General features: G+C 47.8%; 2 protein-coding genes across 11 annotated transcripts in view; one reads left to right on the top strand and one right to left on the bottom strand.

The window, feature by feature from the left end:
- The window catches only part of CCNE1 (cyclin E1), a 73,051-nt gene extending 58,807 nt beyond the window's left edge, over nucleotides 1-14,244 (bottom strand). For 4 of the 7 annotated variants that reach the window (XM_074314971.1, XM_074314974.1, XM_074314968.1 and 1 more), the window contains exon 1: nucleotides 14,117-14,230. The gene's annotated coding sequence lies outside the window, so the exon portion shown is untranslated. Of the gene's footprint in view, nucleotides 1-14,116 lie in introns of all 7 variants that reach the window. The other 3 variants (XM_074314969.1, XM_074314970.1, XM_074314972.1) reach the window with 3 other exon arrangements.
- Nucleotides 13,584-21,269, top strand: LG11H19orf12 (linkage group 11 C19orf12 homolog). 4 transcript variants are annotated; one of them, XM_019740540.2, is made up of 3 exons: nucleotides 13,584-13,948; nucleotides 16,873-17,042; nucleotides 20,381-21,269. In XM_019740540.2, exons 1-3 carry the CDS (start codon nucleotides 13,923-13,925, stop codon nucleotides 20,644-20,646), a joined length of 462 nt encoding a protein of 153 aa, XP_019596099.2. In that variant the 5' UTR covers nucleotides 13,584-13,922; the 3' UTR covers nucleotides 20,647-21,269. The 4 variants fall into 4 exon arrangements, with proteins under 4 accessions (XP_019596099.2, XP_019596100.2, XP_074171078.1 ...); XM_019740541.2 differs by having other exon boundaries at nucleotides 13,588-13,850; XM_074314977.1 differs by lacking the exon at nucleotides 13,584-13,948 and adding an exon at nucleotides 14,040-14,108.
- Nucleotides 21,270-23,136: the final 1,867 nt, after the last annotated feature.

The raw sequence follows: 23,136 nt of genomic DNA, 5'->3' as shown, positions 1-23,136 counted from the left end.
AGTCCTGTAGGCAAGTGTAATGCAGTGGGAAGTACGTGTGCATCTAAACATATAAACACAGACAAAGTGCAGTAAAAATATGGTAGAAAAGTCCATGGTCCACTTCAGAGGGAACTTACGGTGAGTGGAGCCTGCAGGACTGGAAGCGGCTCGGGGGAGTCAGCAGGTGAGTGTGAGTGGATGTGAAAGCCCAGGGGTGACCGCACACCAGCGCAGGCTTGACAGGCACTGGACGCCCGGATCGCCACAAAGGGTGAGTAATGCACTGGGGTACTGTATAGAGCTTACAAAACGTATTGTATATGTGGCCTGAGGTTTGCAAACAAGTTGTTTACTAGGGACAGGACGATGGCCACACATGTGTGAGACTGAGAAGAGTGAAGTAAAAAACATGTTTTTGAGTGAAACTGAGCATAACAGAATTGAGTGATAAACACCTTCACCAAAACAACTTCTGCTTATCACCTAACAAGTAAACAACTCCTGGCAAACAACTTCTGGTTTTCACCTAAGAAGTAAACAAGTCCAAGGAAAAGAGGATAAAAGCAGGACTGCAGAGCAACGCTGTGAGTGGTCTGACTGAGCTATGAACCTCTGCGAGGTACAAGCCGCGATACCGGGACTCTCCGAAGGTCTTCCCTGCAAGACCAGCTCGCCTCAGACCCGTCGTGGGCCCAGTTGTCTCTCCTGGACCAGGAACCTTCTCCATCCCGATTGACTCTGGGACTTGGTTCATTATTAAATTCTATTCTACTCTGTATAACCTTCTGTGCTGATCAGAGCATTGGCCTCTGGAGGGACATTGGCTCCCAAATAAAGGTGTGTTACTCGCTCTATCTGAACCTGTGTGCTGGCACTTTGTTCCCTACTCACGTCACAAGTACCACGCAGGGACATAGGGCCAGGTGGAGGGATTAATGTCCCCTTGACTTTCAGGAAGAGACTGAAATGACTGCTCTTACAGGCGCTAGCAACATAAACGGGCGTAGTTGGGTTTAAAATGGTATAATCGGCTTTAAATTGGCGTAGTCAGCAATTAATGACTTTGAGAATTTTTTCTTAAAATCTATGTGGTGCTGGACGACAGTGGGTAACAACGTATGGCACGTTGCGTAGCCAAAATAATTTATGAAAGAGCCGAACTGTGTGAGGAAAAATTGAGACAGAATTTGTTAACAGCTGGAACTGTGAAATGGGAATTTTTAGTTTGGAAAACTAATTACTTATATTCTCTTGCATCCAAACTTCTATAGTTTATTTTCCGTTTCTCCTAGATTGTCTCTCTGTCTCTCTCTGTCTCTCTCTGTCTCTCTCTCTGTCTCTCTCTCTCTGTCTCTCTGTCTCTCTCTTCCAGAGGATGTGGACCCTAGCTAAATCCCTAAAAAAGAAGCTTAGTGTTAGGAGACGTCCAAATACTGTGCTTAATAAGGAGGATCCATGGTATGAGACAGGCAGAAGTCAGGAAACAGCTTCGCATACAAACCCCCGAGGATGTACGGATGGACCTCAAAAATCCTAAAAATGTGAATCCTTTCATTTCAAGGGTGATCACGCAGGCAATTCCTGTGATTTTGCTTAAAAGCCTCTCACAGGTCGATGAGGACAGGAATAAAGGAAAGACACTGACCAGGACAGTTTTGAGCAGATCTGCAGAAAACCTAAAGTTTGGGTTTAAAAATGATGAATGGAAACCAAGGGATTTGCACCCAGAGGATCCAGGAGATTATAACAACCCGTGGGCCCCAGAGGACGTCTGCCAGGCTAGACCGGTAATAACTAGAAAACAGGTTACAGATTGTAACCATGAGCAGGGAAAACCACAACACCTAGAGGAGGGAAGAGAATTCACTAGAGCAGAACTCCAAACCATGAGGACTGATTTCTCACAAAAAGATCTGGCAGACGCAGAATGGCTCCTTCATATTTGGGATAAAGGAGCAAACACTATCAAGCTTCCAGGAACAGGGATGAGGCAAATATCAGCCGTCACTGAGCAACCTCAGTTGAATGACCAGCTATTGGCCACAACTCAGGCATCCCCGACAGGGATACTGACACTGTGGGATTGGATCGCAGAGGCCTGGCGAGCCACATACCCTACAGTGGACCCAACGTCCCTGGGGGGTGGTTTACACTGGAAGGACACAGCTCAAGCCATCAAAGTCACTAGAAAATTGGCAATTCTGGCGATGATATGTGACAAAAATATTAACAGTCCCATGCAGGTGACTGCTTCAAATGCAATAAAGAAAGCCATACTCAGAGGAGCCCCGCCACACCTAAAAATGTCAGATCTGACTTCAATAGCACAGGCAGGGATAATTGAAGACATAATTAAGGTCTTCAGACTGGCCGAGGAACTCCACGGCATTCCAAAATTTACATTCAATGCACAAATCAGGAATCCCAGCACAGGCTTTATGCCACAGCAACAAACCAGGAAACAGGAAAACCCTAGGCAGACATTTAACAGGCCCTGCAATGGCAGATTTTTCCAAACACCAGGCCCGTTATTAGTATGTTCAGGGGATGGTCGCCAAGAAATCAACAGGTGAATAACTTCTCAGAAAATCCACAGCGGAATTCCAATTTTCAGGGTAATTCCTATAGGAGCCCTAATTTTCAAAATAAGTCCGGGGAAATACACAACCCCTAAGGCGAGCTCTTAACAGGAATCCCAGATGGAATGCTAGAGAAGACCAACAATCACAGGTATGACATACTCCAAAATTCTCTTTAAAAAAACAGGTAAATCCCCAGGTGGACACAGCCAGCATCCATGATCGACCCGGGGATAACAGACCTTATATAAAGTTATATAGAGAAATGTTTTCACGCCTTCAGGTGGTAGAATTCTTAATTGATGCAGGCTCACAGGTTACTCTGTTGAATCAAACAGATAGCAGGAATTTGGGGACATTCCCATCCTGCAATATTGAAGGGCTTGGGGGTACACTCTCCAAAGCATATAAAATTCCTATCATTATACATAATTATGATGGAAACCCAATTAACTCCTGTGCCTATACAGGACAAAATTTAGAAAACACCCTGGGACATACTTTGTTTTCTTCCTTTCTTCTACTTAAAACCTTAAGAAAATAATGTAGTTGGCTTCACATGTAATGAAGCATCCGTCTAGATTGATCCAGTGAAATTACCAAAACCTATTGGACAATGCTTTACTAAACAGTACCCCCTTAAGGCGGGACACAGGAAAATCACTGCTAAACTTCAGGAAATGGTGACTGAGGGCGTAATCTCTAAAGGTCGCTCTCACAGATTTAATAGCCCAGTGTGGCCAGTTTTAAAACCAAATGGGCAATACAGATTGACTGTTGACTACGGGAATATTAATAAAAATAGTTCCAAAATGCCAGGGGCATTGCCTGACCCTGAAGGGGTAATTAATAAAATTACCCAGAGAAACAGCAAATTTTATGTGACAATTGACATGTCAGATATGTTCTTTGCCATTCTGATTACCTAGGACAGCAAAGAATATTATACCTCCTTCACATGGGAATGTGCACGCTGTCAATTCAGTAGGTTACCACGGGGATACTTGAATAGCCCAGTCATTGCACATTCCATTTTGGCATCACAAATGGACAACTCCAAATACTCTTCTCTTATTATCTCCTACAGTGATGATATCGTTATGATGCGTGATGAGGAACACATATTGGAACAGGAAAAACAAAAATTGATACAGGATTTAAGATCAAAAGGATGGACCATAAACGAGGAAAAGACCTCGGGTCCCACAACTGTTAAATTTTTAGGTATAACATGGAATTCACAAGCAGACAAGCACCACAATCAGCCAGTGACGAAATGAAAGCTCTCACAGCACCAAGGATAAGTAAGGTACAGGCTCAGAGGCTGACAGGGTTATCTGGCTGTTGGAGACAGCGCATTCCTTATACGGGAGCGTTGCTGGCACCATTGTACAAAGTAACTAGGAAGGCAGAACATTTTGCTTGGGACTCAGAACAGGAAAAAGCTTTTCAGCAGTTAAAAGACTATATTCTTACCTTTCACACCCTAGCATATCTAGCACTAGGTGATGACTTGTGCTTGGAACTAGTACAGACAACTGTGGACCAGAAAGAAAGGGGATAGACTGTTCAAACCATGTGGTTTCTGGACCAAGCGATTTCCATGCTCTCCTAATACATATACTAAATTTGAGCAATCGGTCTGCCTCTTGTATGAGGCTTCAAAATCAACGGAGCCTCTCACAGGCCACACCAAGCTCACTGTTGGAACCACAGTACCTGTCCTACACTGGACTAAGCTGACACCAGAAGAAACAGTGGGCGTCCAACATGACCAGTGGTTGCTAACCTGGAAATGGTATATCCAAGGCAGCGATATTGCCACGAAGGGGCAACCTAGTCTTCTCACGGAGGAGATTCACAAGGCAGAGATAGACTTGCCAGACCTTGGTCCAAGAGATGAGAAAATCCACGTCCCAATAGGAAAATGGGGCTCATTCTGGTGGTCCCCTGTCTCACAGAACGTCTGGTTCACAGACAGCTCAGCAGTGGTAACTAAGGGCGTGACTGCATGGACAGCAGCAGCTTTCAGGCCAGAGGGTGGGGTGGTTCTCAGAGAACAAGGTGAGAGCCGTTCTGCTCAACACGCAGAGCTCATAGCTGTGGTGCTGGCAGTGAGACACTCAGTACAGGAAAGGCAACCTACGGTCAGAATTTTTACTGACTCCTGGGCAGTTGCTAACGGAATTACAATTTGGTCACAAATATGGAAAAAGACAGTTTCAAAATTAATGGCAGCGAGGTGTGGTCCAGGGGTTACTGGAAAGAACTAAGCCTGTTGGCTGAACAGATTAAGATCTTAGTTACACACGTATCAGCACATAGAAAGGGAGAAACACCAGACGAATACTGTAATAACATTGCAGACTCCAAAGATTCACCAAAGAATCAGAGGTAAGGGTAGAGTCTAAGGACTCAGTATCGAGGCCAAAGAGACAAATCAAATTTCCTATTAAATGTCAGGACTATGATACAACCGGAGCATTTAAGGTTCCTAATGAACCGGACAAAACACAACCCTTAGACCCCAAAACACATCCACATAGACCACAGAGGGCACGTTAGCCTCCAGCTCATCTAAAGGACTATGCAACACAAGTTACAGAACAAAAACCTGTTATAGTTGGTGATACTATTAAACAGGTCCATAATGACTTAGGGCATTTAGGAACACATTACCTTTATAATTGGCTGACTAAAAGGTTTACGAATTCCATGGCAATGCATTAAGCACGTTATTTCTACCTGCGTTGACTGCAAAACATTTATTGACAGATATAGATACAAAGAACCACCGGATACTATATCTATATACACGTTTCATTTTCTTTGTCAAATTGATTTTATTGGACCCTTAACACACTCATACACCCAAAAACCTACGTGCATCTTAGTGGATAAATACCCTGGCTTCGGAGTTGCATTAGCCTGTCACAAACCCACATCGAGGGCAGCCCAAAGAGCGATTCTTCCATGGAGTTGTTTCTATGGACCACCTAAGGTTATTGAAAGTGATCAAGGACCGCATTTTACCTCCATAGCAACTAAAAACTGGCACAACTTTTGGAAATCCAGTGGCGATATCATTTGCCTCATAATCCCACTCCTTCAGGCAATATTGAAAGATTCATTGGACTTTTAAAAAGGGAACTAAAATTACTAGAGCAACATTCTTCTTTTCAATAGGCAGTGGATGTTGCATGTTTCCTTTTAAATCAAAGGGAAAGGCTTGGTCGTGAGCCACCTCACTCCTAGTATGTAAATCACTCACCAGACATTGTCGATTTGCCATTGACAACAAACCATGTCAATTTCTTTATAAAGTCACCATTAAGGATGATAAAAATAAACTCTCCCCACAGGATATAATCGCTGATGGAGGAGGGAATATTTATTGGGCTTCAGGAGGATGTGGAGAGTTACAGAGCCAACCAAATCCCCCAAACTTTTAAGTATTCTTGCTACTTTTTACTACCCTGTTTCCCCGAAAATAAGACCTCGCCGGACAATCAGCTCTAATGCATCTTTTGGAGCAAAAATTAATATAAGACCCGGTATTATATTATATTATATTATATTATATTATATTATATTATATTATATTATATTATATTATATTATATTATAGACCTGGTCTTATAGTAAAATAAGACTGGGTCTTATATTAATTTTTGCTCCAAAAGACGCATTAGAGCTGATTGTCCAGCGAGGTCTTATTTTTGGGGAAACACGGTAGATATTTTATTAGTGCTTACACTTATTGAACCTGTTTATATTATTTTTATTTATCTCTGTGCTCCAACATACCTTCACTTGGCAGTACGACCAGCCCTTATTTTCTCTATTTTATTTATCACCCTTTTCCTTTGTGAATATGCCTACTGGAGGGGATGGCATGTGCCTCAAATACACCTTTGGGTAAAGCCCCAAACCACTACCAGGTCATGGGCCCTCAGGAGGGGAGATCCTGCCTGTATAACTTAGGACATCGGCTAGGCAATAGAGACTGCTGCACATGCACTTGTATAGCGGTGAGGCCACCTGACAGACACATTAGGGCAAAGGAATTTGAGAAATCAAACAACCAGCTTTTTGGTCTTCGTTATGCTAAGTGAAGCATATTCTCTGCTGTAGAATGCCTGGATACTTGGATTACATGTATAGAAAACCTGAAGAACAGATAACGTGCTACAAATATAATCTACAGATTGCTTTAAACTTTAGAAAATCACGTAACCCAATCTCACCGCAAACTATTATCATTAGACAACTATTAGACACCTTTACAGAGACACAGAAATATTTAACTAGGAGGATTCAATTTTTTAACACGCATAGGAATGCCAAAACTAGACCATGCATTGGACTGTTAGAACCAAAACAGAAGATGGACAGAAGATGAAATTATAGCTAGGAATCTGAGAATCTACATTTTGGGTAGAAGACCAAACCATAGGGAAATTAGAAGGGGATTACAGGAATTACAGTCAGACCCTAATTAACTTTACCCCTGTCACAGATGATGTTACCTTGCAGATTCACTTGCGTAGTTTTCAGCTTTCTTGTTTATTGCATCCTAATCTACATGGACATATTTTTGCCCGGACACCATACCATTTGTGGGACTAGAACTTGCTCTCGGGATAACACCACTGCAGGGGCTGACTGTAAAGTTTACCAATTATACCTGTGTCTTCTGGAAACATTGTGGCTCTAGATGGGGACCGCAAGAAGATGCGTTTTGGATACATAGATTTGATCTTCTCACGCCTGTGAGGAATGGGACCTTAACGCAATAGCAGAAGGACTTACTGATACAAGTTTGTTCAAGCACACAGCTTTTGGCTAGACAGCAAACTGAATATAGGAAATACAGGACTTGCTTGGCTTTTAGTATATATGGTACACTGTATTTGCCCGTTGCTGCACAAGTGTCAGAGAAAACATAACCCTGAAATCTTGCTTGCTAGACCTGAATTACCTAGTCCTAGTCATTACGCGGTTCCACTATTGGAACACATGCTTTCAGAAACTTCTCCTATCCGCCCTCCTTGTACTGGCAGGTATAGACCCTATTAATAACACAATCTCTGCTACAAACCCTACTGAAGCTCCGTCTCCTATTACTTTATTACCACCTGCTAGAGCAACATGTAAGATACGCACAGGCGCCACGCTCCTTCCAGCACCAGGATTAGAGGAACATATTCCTGAATACATTCTATACAACACTCCTAGGCTTTTGAGAACCTTTTTTAACAGGGGAGCGTGAACTCTGTCATGGCTCAAGGTGCGATCCTATTGCTGTCTTACTAGACACAGGACAGATGCACGCAGGTTATATTGCAAAGACTGCAGACAACCAGGCGATGGAGGGAATTTACACACCAAAGCCACAAAACAAGATGTCCAAACATGCAAGAATACATGGATAGAATGTACACAATCAGCTTACTATACATTAAATCAGGATTTTAATAACATACCACACTTTTCAGTATACTTACAAGACCTAGAGGATGCAGAAACTTTAAAAATTCATAAAGGCTCCATACAATATAATGACACACCTTTTGGCATGGGCGTTGATACTACCTGAATTGAACCGTACAGCGTCAGCCCTAATTCTACATGCTTCTGATTGATACTAGCATCTTACAAGGGCTGTAGCAATTTAGTCTATAACTTTTGGTGGGAACCTGGGGAAGAGGAGGAGGGTGCTTATGATGATCGTGACGAGGAGGGTTATGAGGGTTACGAGGAGGAGAGCAGTAACTTACACGTACTAACAGCACTACACCTGACAGCAGTGCTGCATAAACGGCCCCGACCAGCCCGAGAACCATAGCTGGAACTACAGCTAAACCATCGATCCTCAATCTAATTCTAGCGTCCTTTCCGCTTCTCACCTAGCAAAACACCTGTAACAGGAAGATTTGGATATCCACTTTCCTACAATATTACTTCCACAGAAAAAGTGGTAGAATCTACTATACATACAAACTGACAGATTTTCTGAATTTCCCAGTGTTTGGAAATTTTTGTATCCATAACTGTATGGGAAACCCACTATTTGATATTTGGTATAAATCTTTGGACAATTTTTTATCTCCTTCAAAATTTTTTTTAACAAAATCAAAACTACCCTTTCACCAGTACCAATGGATTGGATCACTCATCCACCGGTTACAATTCTTACATCCACATTAGCCAATCTTAATAGACCATTGGAATACCCTCAGAGAGATTTGGACCAGGAAATAATAGAGGCATGCCCCAAATTGGAACACATCTGTGTAATTGGATACAAAGCTAATTATACTACAATACCCCTAAAGAACAGTACTTGGTTAAAAACTCAAAAACTTTTGCTTTGCTTCCCTGTAAATGCAACTACCACACAGAGTATTTGGAACCACGTAGATACAGAAACACAATCTCATGCTATACCATTCATACCCAATACAGGTAGAAGCTTAAGGACCAGCATATCTTCTTATATTACATGTAAAAATGGAACCAACCCTTGTCAGAACACGCCTAATCTTATGCTTAGTCACTCTAACCCTGCTTTATAGCACAAGATTCTAAAGACCACCAGGGTATATCCACTTAGGAACTTTACATATATTAATGATACATCAGACATGGAGGGATACATCTTTATAGAAAAAGCTAATGTTACATGGTTTAATGTAACATTGAAAACACACAAAGCCACTGGTTGGGAGAAGTATGTTCTTTGGATACCTTTCCTTCCGGCTACCGCCCCAGTACGGAAGCTGCCTTTTAACCTCACAGATTATGGCTACCCTTTACAACAGCCTTACAAAGAAAAAGTTCAAATACCAGTTTTTGCAGACACATGGTGGGATGGCCAATGGACAGCTATTCAAAAAACTGTTGGCTACTCTATTTTTCTTTCCTGCTCACACAAGCCAGAGATGGTAACAGCTATGCAGCACTAGTCACCCATAGCTGCAGGCCCATATTTTCCCTTAGGGCCTAAAAGCAAAATTGCTGACATTTGGACAGAATTATTATACACACTTCCTTTTGCTATAGCATTACCAAACGTTGGAATCACACACACATCAGGGTAATGTCTATTACTGGATCTGCTCGAGCAGATGTTCTACAGAGACAGTCTCCAACTTTTGCTTTCTGTCAACCGCACGCCTTTTCAGATCTTCATTCTTATTTTCCGCCCAATGTTTCTGCACGCCTCCAAGGACGCTCACCTGAGTGGTGGGAAACCTGGGGAGGTTCTTTACCAGACTTGCCAAGAGCAAATACGCTACTAGGTCCTTATTCTTTTCAAATGTTGCTTCCAGTGCAAGGCAGCTGGAAGTATGCTACCTTTGTTCCTCACGTACCAGCCGAAGGAATTAGAAACACCACCTTCATCAACACTGAACAGAACCTTTTTCTAGCAATAATGACATGGAAGAAATGCCATGTTCCTGAGTATGTGCCAGGACCATGTATCATAGAGCTTGCTTCAGTGCAACACAGGGCCTGAGAACTGAACGTGATAAACCAGGATGGACATGAGGTTTGGTGAAACCACCTCCAGTCACCAGTACCACATTCACACCATTAACTATTATGGTGTAGCCTAAACGCCTGCTATATAGACCTATACCTAGAAGGGGACACCTTACTTTTAATTTAGATGATTTCAGGATGTCATATCTAGTCCCTAAATGTAAGGGATACACCGATCCTAGATATCGTACAACAATTAATTTAGGCATGATGAAACCACTGGATGACTTCAAGGTTAGGAAACCATTACAGGTACTGTTAGCAGCTGGACTCATTACTAATTTCATCACTGCTGGAGTACAAGCAGCTGGGATACAGGAGATAAGAGGGAAACTATTGGAGGAACAAGTAACCAGACAGCATTTTTTTCAAGCAGACTCGGGACATTGTACACGAACTTTCTTCTTCTATAGGTGAAATTACTTCTTTACTACATACACATGGCACACTTATCCATGCACTTATGAAAACTCAACAACTACAACAACAATCACATGAGCAGTTAGAACAAAACTTCTTCTTTCTTAGATCCCATACTTCTTCTCTGTTAGAAATGGATTATTCCAGGCCATCTGGCTGTACAGCCGATGGTGAATGTCAGGTGAATCTAATAGAACAGATACAGCTTCAGTACTTTTCTATGACATTTATGCTACACCCGTCACAATTCAGGGACGGACCTCTGTTCCCCTTGAAAGCCCCTTTTATCTACAAGGCTATTACCTTTCTGGAGATCTTGTTCGTCTTTTCACTTCATCTATTTACTTCACTATGCATCCTGTGGAAGTTACCTTCTCTGATATTCCTATGCTACAAACTGAAACCCCAACACTGGTAAAGAGCTTGGGTGATGGCACATGGATTTTGTGTACACGCAACAAATCTCAGTTATTCTATTTTAATCACACAGCCATGTCAGATAACAAGTTAACCTTTACAGCTTGCATTCATGTTTTGAATATTAACTTTACTTTTAATGGTCATAGTTACATGACCTCTACTAATACACATTTCTCATACTGCTTCCTTCCACCACGATGGCAGATACTAGCGAACCAATTCCTTGGATTAATTCCACCACAGTCAAGGAAGCTATTCATCAAAATCCGGACGTGCTAAAGACCACTCATGATGACACCATTAAACACCTCCATGCATTGGAGGCACATACAACCAAAATACAGGCATTGGTTTATACCACGAAAGCAGGGTCATCTGAGGAAGGCATAGCCATTGAATTAAGTACACCTTGTCCCTTTTGGAGACTCATTAAGAGATTCCTGCGCCTACACACTTGTTCTGGCTCGTGGAGCACATATAACCCAGTGTATTTTTTTTTTGCAATACCTAGAATTCTATCATTGGAAATGTTTGGGGTGGACTTAAATTTTGCTTTTTATGATATGTGTTATCTTTGGATGCTATTTGCTGAAATATATAATATGCACCTGTTGCACAGGTAAACTTTTGCTAAAACACAATAATTGTAATTTCCTCAATGTTTTCTTTGTAACATTTGAGAAATCAGGGGATGGCCTGTATAGAGCATGTAAAATGTATTATACATGTTGGATTGAGGTTTGCAAAACAAGTTGTTTACTAGGGACAGGAATATGGCTGCATATGTGTGAGACTGATAAGAGTGAAGTAAAAACATGTTTTTGTGTGAAACTGAGCATAACAAAATTGAGTGATAAACACATTTACCAAACCACTTCTGGTTCTCACCTAAGAGGTAAACAGGTCCAAGGAAAAGAGGATAAAAGCAGAACTGCAGAGCAATGCTGTGAGTGGTCTGACTGGGCGCTCGGCTAAGACCCTCTGCGAGGCTCTGGGTGAGACACTATCCGACAGAGTCCTGTGCGAGGTACAAGCCGCGATACTCTGGGATCTCCAAAGCTCTTCCTCGCAAGACCAGCTGGCCTCAGACCCGTCGTGGGCGCAGTCACCTCTCCTGGACCAGGGACCTTCTCCATCCCGATCGACTCTGGGACTTGGTTCATTATTAAATTCTATTTTGTATAACCTCCTGTGCTTATCAGAGCTTTGGCCTCTGGAGGGACATTGGCTCCCAAATAAAGCTGTTACTCACTCTAACTGAACCTGTGTGCCGGGACTTTGTTCCCCACTCACGTCACGAGTACCACGCAGGGACGTAGGGCCCTGTGGAGGGGTTAATGTCCCCTTGACTTTCAGGAAGAGACTGAAATGTGGTGATTGCCCTTACAGACACTCGCAACAGGTACAAATTTACAATGACTGCGACGACACTGGGTGGTAGGAGTATTTCTACTCCATTACAATCTTATGGGACCACAGTCATATATGCACGTGACTGTGCATATATCTCCAAAGTGCTTTTCCATTCAAACAACAGAAAAGGAAAAAGAAACAAAGTGACTACGGCAATGTGAAAAAGGCCCATTAGCAGGGTGCTCTCAGCACCCAGGAAAGCAGCGCAGAGTGCGGGCCAGAGCTCGGGCTTTGGAGCCAGGTGGCTGTGGGATGGAGTCTGGCCCCTCACCCTGTCTACCTGGGTGGTCTCAGGAGACCTTGGTGCCTCCGTTCTCCTGTAACATGGCAGTGACAACCATGCTTACCTTGCAGGATTGCTGTTAGGGTTAAGTGGGATAGTCCATGGAAAGCCCCCAGAAGCCTTTTTCAGATCTGAGATGGTCCAAGACCAGACTTGGTGTGAGTCTGATTGGGGGAGATGGGGTCAGGGCTTCTCCATATGCCCCTCTAACGTACAGGGGACCCTCCTTATCTGCAGGGTCCATATCCACACAGTCAACCAACCAGAAATGGAAAATATTGTTTCAAAAATGTTGCTGCTGATGTCTGCTATGTAGTTAGGTCTAAACTGGCCTCTAAAGTGAGACTTTTTTTCTTGTTATTATTCCCTAAACATTCTTGAAATGGGTGATCAGTGTAACTATATATACAGTGTAACAACTATTTACACAGCATTTACGTTGTATCCAGTATTATAAGCAATCTAGAGATGATTGAAAGTTTCCAGATGTGCGGTAGGTTAGATGCAAATACTACCCATCTGAAATAAGGGACTTGAGCAACAGCCATTTGGGGAGCTAGGTATGGGGGGTGACCTGTGACCTCACCCCCTCACGTCCTTTGCACCCTCCCAAGAGTCTCCCCAACCTGAGCTTTGTCCTGGAAACCTAGGAGTAAAACGTGCGCCTGTCCTTTCAACCCTCCACCCTCCCAGCCCCAAAGGTCCCTGGTTGCTGTTTGACTGTGGCCTTAGCAGTCACCAAACAGTAATTTAGTCCTTCTGCTGCGCAAGGCCCTGTGCTCTCTCCCGCGGGGGATTGAGGAAGTCCGAGATCCCAAATTCAGGGCCAAAGGGAGAGAGGGTTTCCTATAGGGGGTGGGGTGAGAGGCCGTGCTGGCCTTGGGGCCACAGGGTCCGCCCCTGGACGCCTCTTGGGAGCTGGGATCAGGTCAGAGGGACTTGCGCAGCGCCCTGCCCAGGGTCCTCTCGCCAGGCTGGGCAGCCAGGGCCCAAACACGGCGGTGGCAGTGCCCTCAGGGCTGGGTCCCACTGTGCCCTAGTTGGTGGCGACCCGGAAGGTCCCCGCGCCACGAGCCGGAAGACAGGAGGGCGGGGCCTGCGCGCTGGGCGGCCCCAGGGTTCGGAAGACCCTCGGCTGGGCGGGGAGGCCCCAGTGTCCCCGCGGAGCTGTCGGTGACCGCGAGGCGGCGGGACGGCTCCAGCAGGTGAGGGCCCAGCGCCGGCGGGGCAGGGGAGGGGCGCGCGCCGTGCCCCCAGGCCTGCCAGCGAGCGCGGGGATGGCCGACCGCCGGAGCAGTTGCAGGTGACTCCGTTAGTTCACTCACTTTCCGGATGAAGACGCGGGACACCGAGAGTGAAATGCGCCGGAAGGACACTGGCGGAAGCGCAGAGCTGGGGGGCGGGGGGGGGGGGAAGGGGGGGGAGGCCGCCGGATCCAGGGCCCAACACCCAGCGGGGCTCCGGTACTAACCTGGTGTCTGGGTCTGTCACCTCCAGCAGTAACGTGTGTGTGTGTGTGTGTGTGTGTGTGTGTGTGTGTGTGTGACCTCCTGCACTAACCTGTCGTGCCTGTGTGTCACTTCTTGCAGTAACCCGGGTATATGTGGGTGTCCCCTCCCTCAGTAACGCTGGTACTGTGTGACCTCCCACGGGAACCCGCGTGCGCGCATGCGTGGCGGGGGTTTTATAAGCAAGGTGGAGTCCTAGCAGGATACCTGCTCCAGTCAGCACACCTGGCCTTGCCCTGTGAAAGGAGGCGTGGGTGCTAGTGTAGAGATGATGGGGAAGGGATGGTAACAATTTAGGGAGATTAGCCCTGGTGGGGGCTGGTAGCTCCTTTAGCTTTTAAGAAAGAAACAGGGATACTTTGACAGGTGCGTAGTGACCTGCCAGGTAGGTAGTAGGTAGGGAGGACGCTGCAGGGGCCAGTGGCAGAGAGGGCAGCCCTCCTCAGCTCTGGTCTCAGTCGCTGCCAGAAGGCAGGTCCAGTGTGCCTTGCTCTTCCGATTTTTCAAGAGTAGAATCTGAGGTATATGTGAGATCTCCTGATTTTTAAGTACCAGCAACTGTTAACCTAAAAGTAAAGGCTCTTCAAAGTGAGTGGCAATAAGCATTTATTTAAGATCACTAAGAAGAGCTTTTTGGGACACACTGATTCAGGCAGAAATCCATATAGTGTGTTCTGATTAGGAGACAAAGGTAATGGGTGTTTATGAGAAGGGAGGCATTTCTGTGGGTCAGATAACGTAACATAGTGATATTACTTCTAAACAATGTTTTAAATCTTTAGTCCGGTAGCCATCATAACTGCTTTCTTGTTACTTTGCAAACAGCTCTTTGGGAATCAAGGTTGCACTCATTTTCTTCGCTTAGCCTCACAGGACCACGGCTTCTGGGAAAATCAGGTTCTGCCTGCTTTCTCCATTTCTGAGTGGCTTCTGCCATGTGCAGTCCCTTCGCTGTTATAATGACATTAGTGTGTGGACAAGTCTTGACCTCTGGAAGAGAGGAAGTGGCTCTCTTCTGGGAAGGGGGAGGGGCGTGTGCTCTGTCTGTATGTGGTCACCACTGGTGAGCAGAGGGGCCGGAAAGCCAGGAGGGGTTTGAGATCCAGGACACCGGGGAGAAGAGGCAAGGACCGGCACATCTGAGTTCTCCTCCGGGCCCGTGGGCAGCCCTGCAGGGCTGCACAGCCATTGCTTTCCACACCCCACTTGGCAAATAGACACATCTGAGGGACTTCTTTTGGCCATTTCTGAACTCGAGGAATAGATGTCAAATGTCCTGGGTCATGCTCTTTCAGAGTCTTGGTGTCCAGAGTGAGGTCGGACTACCTGGGGGCTTGTGGTGACATCCGAGTCTCCCCAGGCCATGCCGGCTGTGCTAGCAAGACCTTCAGTGACTCCTGTGCCTTGTGGGGAATCACTGATCCCAAGATGTTGGAGGAAAAGAGGGGGCAGTGTCAGGCGCTGGGGCACAGGCTCCTCCTCACGCTCCTGGGACTGCCCAGAAGTCTGACTGCGGGGAGACGGAGGATAACAGACTTGTTCTCAGGACTCAGACTTTTCTCCCAGGACTGGAGGGCAGATGTACATTAGGTTACACTTGGGTCAAAACAACCTCATGTAACCAAAAGATATGGAGCAATAGAGTCTGCCCCAAACTGTCTCAGTCATGTTCCTTTAGCGACTGTTTGCATGTGTCAGCCTTGAATGGATAGGGATTGCTGGAACAAGAAGTGCCCGCCTAGCCTTCCTTCGTTGCTGCCACTTTGAGTTTGCTTCTCAACCCTGCCAGGTGGGGGCGCTCCATGCCCACCCTGGGCAGGGCTGCCCGCCCCCACACACTGCCTGCCCTTATCTGCCAGCGTGGCAAACAGCGTCCTGACTCCAGAAATTGTTCTGACATCATTGTTCCAAAGGTCGAGTGCTCTCCTGTCAGTCTATCCGCAGGTACATGACTTCCCGGAATTCTCCCATTTCTTCTAGTCTCTGATGGTTTCATGTTACTGCTTCATCCGGTCCCAGGAAAACTGGGTTGATTTTTGGTGTGGTTGCTTTTAGAAGCCAGTGGTGTGTGTTGGTAACAGAATGGTCACCTAGAGACATCGTGTCTGAGAGTCTGCAGGGTTCCAGACTCGCCAGGCACTTTGTACCCGTTCCACTCACCTGTCTCCAGAATCCAGCCTGGAGGTGGTTTGTCTCCGCCATACAGGTGAGGAAGCCGACACTCTGCTCAGGGTCACACGAGGGGCACGGAGTCCAGTGCAGTGGCAGCCCTGTGCCCTCCCCTGTCTGGCTTGGCCAGAGCACAGATGCCCTGTCACAAGGCTGGGGCTTACGCACTGTGCCAGGCTTTGCACATGGGGTTGGCAGAGCCAGTGCCAACAGGCTGGCCACTGGTGCCAGAGGTCAGACTTGCCACAGCTGTGATGAGCTACTGCAGCACGTGGTCACTTTACTCTGTCACAGATCGGAAGTTAATCAGAGGGTAAGGAAGACCTTTCATCCACTCGGTGGATTCTGTTTGCTTATTAACGAAACGCAACCCTGCTTTCTCTGTGACACAGAACTTGTCACGTGACTGGGTGCTGTCTTGTGTACATAGCAGAGCTACATTTCTCTCCTGCAACGGGGAACCTGTCCTCAAAACTCTCGGAAGAGTAACCTTTGGGTGGAAACACTCTGACGCTCATTAAAACTCGCCCTTTGAAATTCTTCCTTCCAGGCGTGCCGGGATGCCCGTCATGGTGGACGACGTCATGAAGCTGCTGTGCTCCATTTCTGAGCAGAGGAAAATGAAGGCAGCTGTCAAGCACTCAGGGAAGGGCGCCCTGGTCACAGGGGCTGTGGCCTTCGTTGGTGGCTTGGTCGGTGGGCCACCAGGACTAGCTGTGGGTAAGTGCCAGTTCCTCGTGGGGCAGCCAGCCTCGTGGGTGTCAGATAAAGGCCTCCCGCCCACAGAGACCACACAGAAGTCTCCGTCCTGTGTGAGGAGTTGTTGAGTTAAGTTTGCTCCTGTGACATGATCTTTGTGTCCATAACTTGTCTCATGAACAACACAAGCTCCTGTGTGAATATCTCAGATGCAGGGCGTCTTGAAATGGCACCGTGTCATGCAGCCCTGGAGGACACCTGTGCCCCAGGGATGTGTCCTAGAGTCTGCAGACCTCAGAGTGACCCTTGGGTAGTTCCCCTCGTCTGTGGTTATTACAGGTCACCGCAAGAGACAACCTGGGAGGTGAGGAAGCTGGGCACCAACTAGGAGAGACGCTGTCCGGTCATTTTACATCAGCTCTTTCAGAGAGAGCGTCCCCTTTCCAGAAGCAGACAGTCCAATGCAGGAAATGGGAAAAACTAACTCGTAGATTGGTCACCCGGCCCCCTTGTTTGACCACTTGTTTCTATGCGGGAACTGGTTTCTGGCAAAGAGTGAAGTTTGGCTGATTTTCCCATGGTTCCTTGGAGCTAGGATGCAGTTGCTTCCTTTGGAATAAGAGCAGGGAGAATTGCCGTGTGGCCCAAACCACGAGCTATGGCCCAAACTACGGGGTAGGGTGGCGTTGGAGAGCTGGCCAGTCAGGCCTGACTTGGGGAGGGTCCATGAGGCCTCCCTCGAGGTCGCTGCGATGGACCCTACAACCCAGGGCGTCTGCTGAAGGCGTGGCCTCTGCTGAAGGCGTGGCCTGCCACATCAGCTCAGCGGCCTCCCGGAAGGCCTCTGCTGTGCTGGGCAGCCTGTTCCAGGGGCAGGGGCCGCGGGGTACTCAGTCTGGTAGAAAGCCCCTGTGCCTGCTGGAGAAACGACCATTTTCTGCCGTGGTCGACCTCTGTTTGCAGCTCACTGGCAAGACTTCCTGCTCTGTTCTTCCTTCAGGAGCAGGATTGACGTTCAAGGACATTGCAATTAGCTGAGGCCACATCAGGAAGAAAGTAGAGGCTGCATGTGGGCGGACTCAGACCTGCCATCTCTGCATTCCCTTTCCAGCCTCTGAACTAGTGGCTGCAGTCCTTGCCATCCAGGAAGCAGCCAGTGAGGGAGGAGACACGGTTCGGCCTCCTTCCTCAGAGATCATCTCTGTCCCGCCCTCCCATGTGCTCAGAGGACGGCTTGCTGGCATCACTTGTCACATAGCCAGGCCTGGATGCCATTTTGGGAGCACATATTTTACTCAGACTCAGGGGAAGCTGGTCAGAACAGGGTACCTGCAAGGGACCCAGGGACTGGCCACTGTCCCCCCACCCCCCCTTGCCATGGGCAGGAGCATCATTTTACCCAGAAAACAAAGGAGTTTTCTCTTCTCCAGACAGCTAGTAATTTGCTGGTCAGGATTCCTGGTGACTTTAGGGTACAGGTGCTTCTCTAAATCAAACACTAATGTGTCATGAAGGGTCAGCGCAGAGCAATGCAACTCCTGTCGGCTCTAGAGTCGTGGGGAAAAGGGTCGGAAACTTGTAATCCCTGGTGTTTCTCCCCGGGATGCCCCTTTCTTTAGGGCAGAGGGGAGCCTGTCCTGGGGCAGTTACAGCCTCCAGGATGTGAGGTGCAGGCGTTCCCCCCAGAGGAGGGGTGTGCATCCAGGAGCCTCCACCTCAGCTTCCCGAGGGGGTGCAGGGTTACTGCCCGTCAGGCGAGTCACCTGCTCACGGCTTCTCTCTGGCTGGGTTCTCTTCTTTTAGTTAAAGTTTTTATTTTTGAACAGTATGAGATTTACAGAGAGTTGATTTAAAGACAGTGCACAGAATCCCCGTCTATCCCTCACCAGTTTCAGTCCCTCTGGTGTTAACATCTTACATCCCAGGGACATTTGTGGAAACTAAGAATCCAACACTGACACACTGTAATCTATCCCCTTTCTGCAGACTTTACTTGGGTTGTACCAGCCTTTGCATTACTGATTGTTTTGTGCTTCAGGGTCCAGCTCAAGGTACCTCGTGGCATTTAATCATCATCTCCATAGTCCCTGGTCTGTGACAGTCTGGGACCTTGCAGGTTTTTCATGGCCGTGATGGGTTTGCAGAGTGTGGGCGGGTGTTCTGTGGAATGCCTCTTGGTCTGGCTTCGCCTGACCCTTTCTCCTCATAGATGGGGTTATGGGTTTGGGAAGAACACCGCGGAGGTGAAGCGCCCTTCCCATCGCAGCGTTTCAGGGACACATGACATCCACAGGCCCTCCCTGGTGATGCTGACCTTGACCACCTGGGTAAGGTCGTGTTTGCCTGGTTCTGCACCATAAAGTTACTGTTACAACTTTGTATGTGTTCTTACGAGGAGAGTCAGGAAGTCCAGCCAGGCTGCATCTTTTAAATACGTGATCATCAATATTTGAGAATCATGAGACGCATAAAAGATACAAACTCGTATTCTGTGTGGCAGCAATTGGCTGGCATGGGGTAGCTGCTGCCCCTTTAGACAGCGACCCCGCTCTTCAGGTCCCCACAGGCCTGCTCAGCCCGTGTCTCCCCTTTCAGTGACCTCCTGGCCTCAGAAGGCACTTGAGTTTGAGCCCCGGCCCTGGGCACTTCCTGCTGCAGACCTGCCCCTGGCCTGGGCAGGTGGCACTTTCCGCGGACTCGAGGTCTTCCAGTCCCACAGCTGTGCCTTAACTGTGGTGACAAATTTACATTTACAATAACGTTTGTGCCCGTTGAGGACAGCAGAAAGAGAACTAGGTGGACACATTAAATTGCTTCGTTATCCTCCTGCGACTGTGGATGGGTTGTATGAGAAACATTGCTGCACGAGAAGAGGTCTCCTTGCCTGTCCCCAGGGTCCTTTAACCACATGAGTTCACTGGAAATTTCCACAATTCAGGGACAAAGAGCATATTAGGCAACCGGTGGAGGAAACGCGGTCCCCCCATGAGAGGGTGCTGGCCGTGCACTGGCTTCTCAGCCTTGTCCTTTGTGAGCGGAGAGATGTCGGTGGGAAACATCTGCAGCCCATGCAGAGGGTTTTCGTTAGCGTGGCTCAGGGCGGGGACACGCTTCATGCTGCGTCCGTGAGTGGGCTCCCGGCCAGGCATGTCGGGGGGTCAGTTATCTGAGCCCAATGGTCGGAAAGCCACATCGACCTTTGTTCTCTGTGCTGTCTGGCCGAGTGGGCTCGAAGCTGCGCCTGCTGTGACATGCTCATGAATACCCACGTGTCACCATGGGGACGTGCTGTGGACCGGCACCCAGGGCCGTCCTTTATGAATGCGGTCACACTAATTGAAGCCTTCCTTGTCCTCTAGGGGGCGCCGTTGGGGGTCTGTTAGGTGCCTGGATGACCAGTGGGCAGTTTAAGCCAGTCCCTCAGATCCTCATGGAGCTGCCACCCTGCGAGAAGCAGAAGCTGTTTAACGAGGTCACCAACATCCTCAGGCACGTGGAGTGGACGGACGCCGTGCAGCTGGCCGCGCTGGTCATGGCCAATGAGGTCCTACAGCAGCAGATACTGGCCATGCTGGTGGGCTACGTCACCAAGGAGCTGCGGGCCGAAGTGCGGTATGATGACTAGGCCGCCCGCCGCAGGGCTCTGGGCGGCGCCGGGAGCTGGGGGCGCCAGGCATCGTGCACACCCTTAAGCTGGAGTGAGAGCTCCCGCGGGACAGGCTTCCGCTGCCCTGTGTCACGTTCTGGACATTCTAGGTGAAGACCTGGGAGTGGGAAGCTGCTGAGGAGCAAAGGCAGCCTGTTGCCCGTGTGGTACCAGTTTTCCGAGTCCGCCCTCCTGCATGGAGCGTGGAGGAAGGTCCCCGTGTCAGCTTCTCGTCTGTGAACACGGCTTCTGTCCTGACCCCTGGTCACTGGCCCCCCTCTGAGCCCTGGGTCTCAGGACCAGGGAGCCGAGCCGCCTGGAATCATGTTTGCCTCCCAGTCCCTTCCCAGTGGCCTCACGAGGGCCAAGGTCAGGGGCACCCCGTCTTTTCCCTCCAGCCGTGTGCCGTCGTCCTCCCCACCTGAGTTCTGCTTTTCAGATGCACCACTTTCAGTAACGGGCAATGCTGCCTCTGAAGTGGCCGGATCACCAACCGTGTCTGAGAAATGTTCCCACGCGAAAGCTTCCCGAGCACTGTAGCCCCTGCTTTCTCAGCCACAGTGGGCCTGTCATCAACGTGCAATACAGTTTTCTGAATGGTCCTTCTCCCATGTGTTTCCTTGAAGCATCTCTGAAATTGGTAGTCGTTCCCTCCCAATGTTAGGGACAAAGGGAAGGTACCTGCTGTGTGACTTTAAACAATGAAAGACAGCACCGATCCCAGTGCCACCCCCAGCGCCCACTCCATGCCCAGACCTGCCTTTCCAGGCTGCTTTGACCCGGCCGCCCGGTGCTGCCAGGGTGCACTGTCCCCAGCCTCCTCTAGCAACCACAGTGCCAGGGAGCGGACTTGGGGCAGCAGCAGTGCTGCCTCCCTGGAGGGGTGGGGGTGGGGTAGGCACTCCTGCCCAGGAGAGTCAGAGCTCATGTGCGGAAAGAAAACTTCGGGATGAATTAGAACGCATGGCGCTCAAGGAATGAGTGAGCTTTTGTGTTTCAGAGAAATTGCTCCTCAGCCACACTCCTGGAGCTAGGTCGCTGCCTGGATCATTTGTGTGCTGTGTGAGTGATGGGGACAGATGGGGTCCTTTAGATGATTCTCCTAACTCAGAGAAGGTGACCGGGGGGTTGGGGAAGCCCCCCATTCATTACTCAGGTGTTGGGTCGTCTCCTGCGAGGCCCAGCGGACACAGGTGGTCCCAGCTCAGAGGTCCCACACCAATGTCCACTGAAGCACCTCCCCGGCCACCTGCCTTTACCCCTGGGAAAGCACCCCTGGGAGGGGATGGTCCCACTCCCGATCAGGTGGGGGTCGGATGCACATGCCTTGCTGAGCAAAGTCACCCTTGCCTAGCCAGTCCTAGGGTGACCTGTGGTTCGCTTTGGGCACAAGAGGGCCACCCAGACCTCAGGTCCCCCCTCCTTCAAGAGCTGAAGGCACGTTTCTGGTTTCCCCTCAGGCTCTCCCTCAGCTCCTGTGGTTTTAGTAATTGTACTTAGTATTTATTTGTAAAAATCTTTACTAATTTATTTTTGAATTGGCCAGCCAGCCTGGTACAAAACTCAGAAGACACAGAAGGGACAAACGTAAAAGGAAGGCTTTCTCTCACATTGGACCCTCCCCTGAGCCCCTCCCCAGACACAGCCAGGAATCAACTTCTTGTGCATTAACTGTCTTAAATAGTCTTTTTAAATGATTCATTTCCTTTTATTTGTCAATATTTATTGCTGAAAACTTAGAAAAATCCAAAAAAAAATATAATGAAATAAAAAGCACTACAAAGTCTACCATTCAGAATACACTGTTACCAAATTTGGTGTATTCTGTGCAAATCTTTTAATGCTATGTGTGTCTGTTTCTAATGTATTTGGATTGTGCTGTTTAGACCTCTTGGAACACTTAGCAATTAACATTAGTGACGTAACTTAAAATTCTTGTACACATGTGTGATGGCTGTATAACATCCATTGCACTCCCTGTACCTGGTGTGGTTTCCTTTGTAGGTTTTTATTATAATGCTGGGTGAACATTTTTGTGTTAATACTCTGTTCATATTTTGGGTTATGATAGATGGTTTTTAGGACAGGTTCCACAAAATGCAATTGCTGGGTTAAAAAGCATGCAATCCTTTTTAAGGCTGTTTTGTTCTATTTGGTCAAATTCTTTCCAGAGAGGTGGTACTGTCAGTAATTTGCTCTCCCAACAACAGTGTCTGAGGGCATCTCACTGTATCGTCGCCGAGAAATAGAATGACGTCTTAAACCTTTTTACATTTGATGGTGATTACTGACATCTTGGTTTGAGTTGTTCTTCTTTGCATTATGAGTGGGGTTGACCAAGTTGGGGTGACTCCATGGCAGCCACCTGCCCAGGCAGTGCTGAGGGTCCCCAGGTCCCTGTGGCCTGAGCAGAAGGCTGACCCTACCTGTGGTGGGGTGGTGGGGGTGGCAGGCTGCCAGCGGGTGAGG

This window comes from Rhinolophus sinicus, linkage group LG11, assembly GCF_036562045.2.
Source record: "Rhinolophus sinicus isolate RSC01 linkage group LG11, ASM3656204v1, whole genome shotgun sequence".
Taxonomy (NCBI): Eukaryota; Metazoa; Chordata; class Mammalia; order Chiroptera; family Rhinolophidae; genus Rhinolophus; species Rhinolophus sinicus.
The sequence above is the reverse complement of the archived record's forward strand: the minus strand, read 5'-3'. Positions and strand labels throughout refer to the sequence as shown.

Coding starts and splice junctions, on each gene's coding strand:
- LG11H19orf12 (XM_019740540.2), top strand. CDS start 13,923: ATGGCCGACCGCCGGAGCAGTTGCAG. Junction 13,949..16,872: donor GACCGCCGGAGCAGTTGCAG/GTGACTCCGTTA, acceptor TCTTCCTTCCAG/GCGTGCCGGGATGCCCGTCA. Junction 17,043..20,380: donor GCCACCAGGACTAGCTGTGG/GTAAGTGCCAGT, acceptor CTTGTCCTCTAG/GGGGCGCCGTTGGGGGTCTG.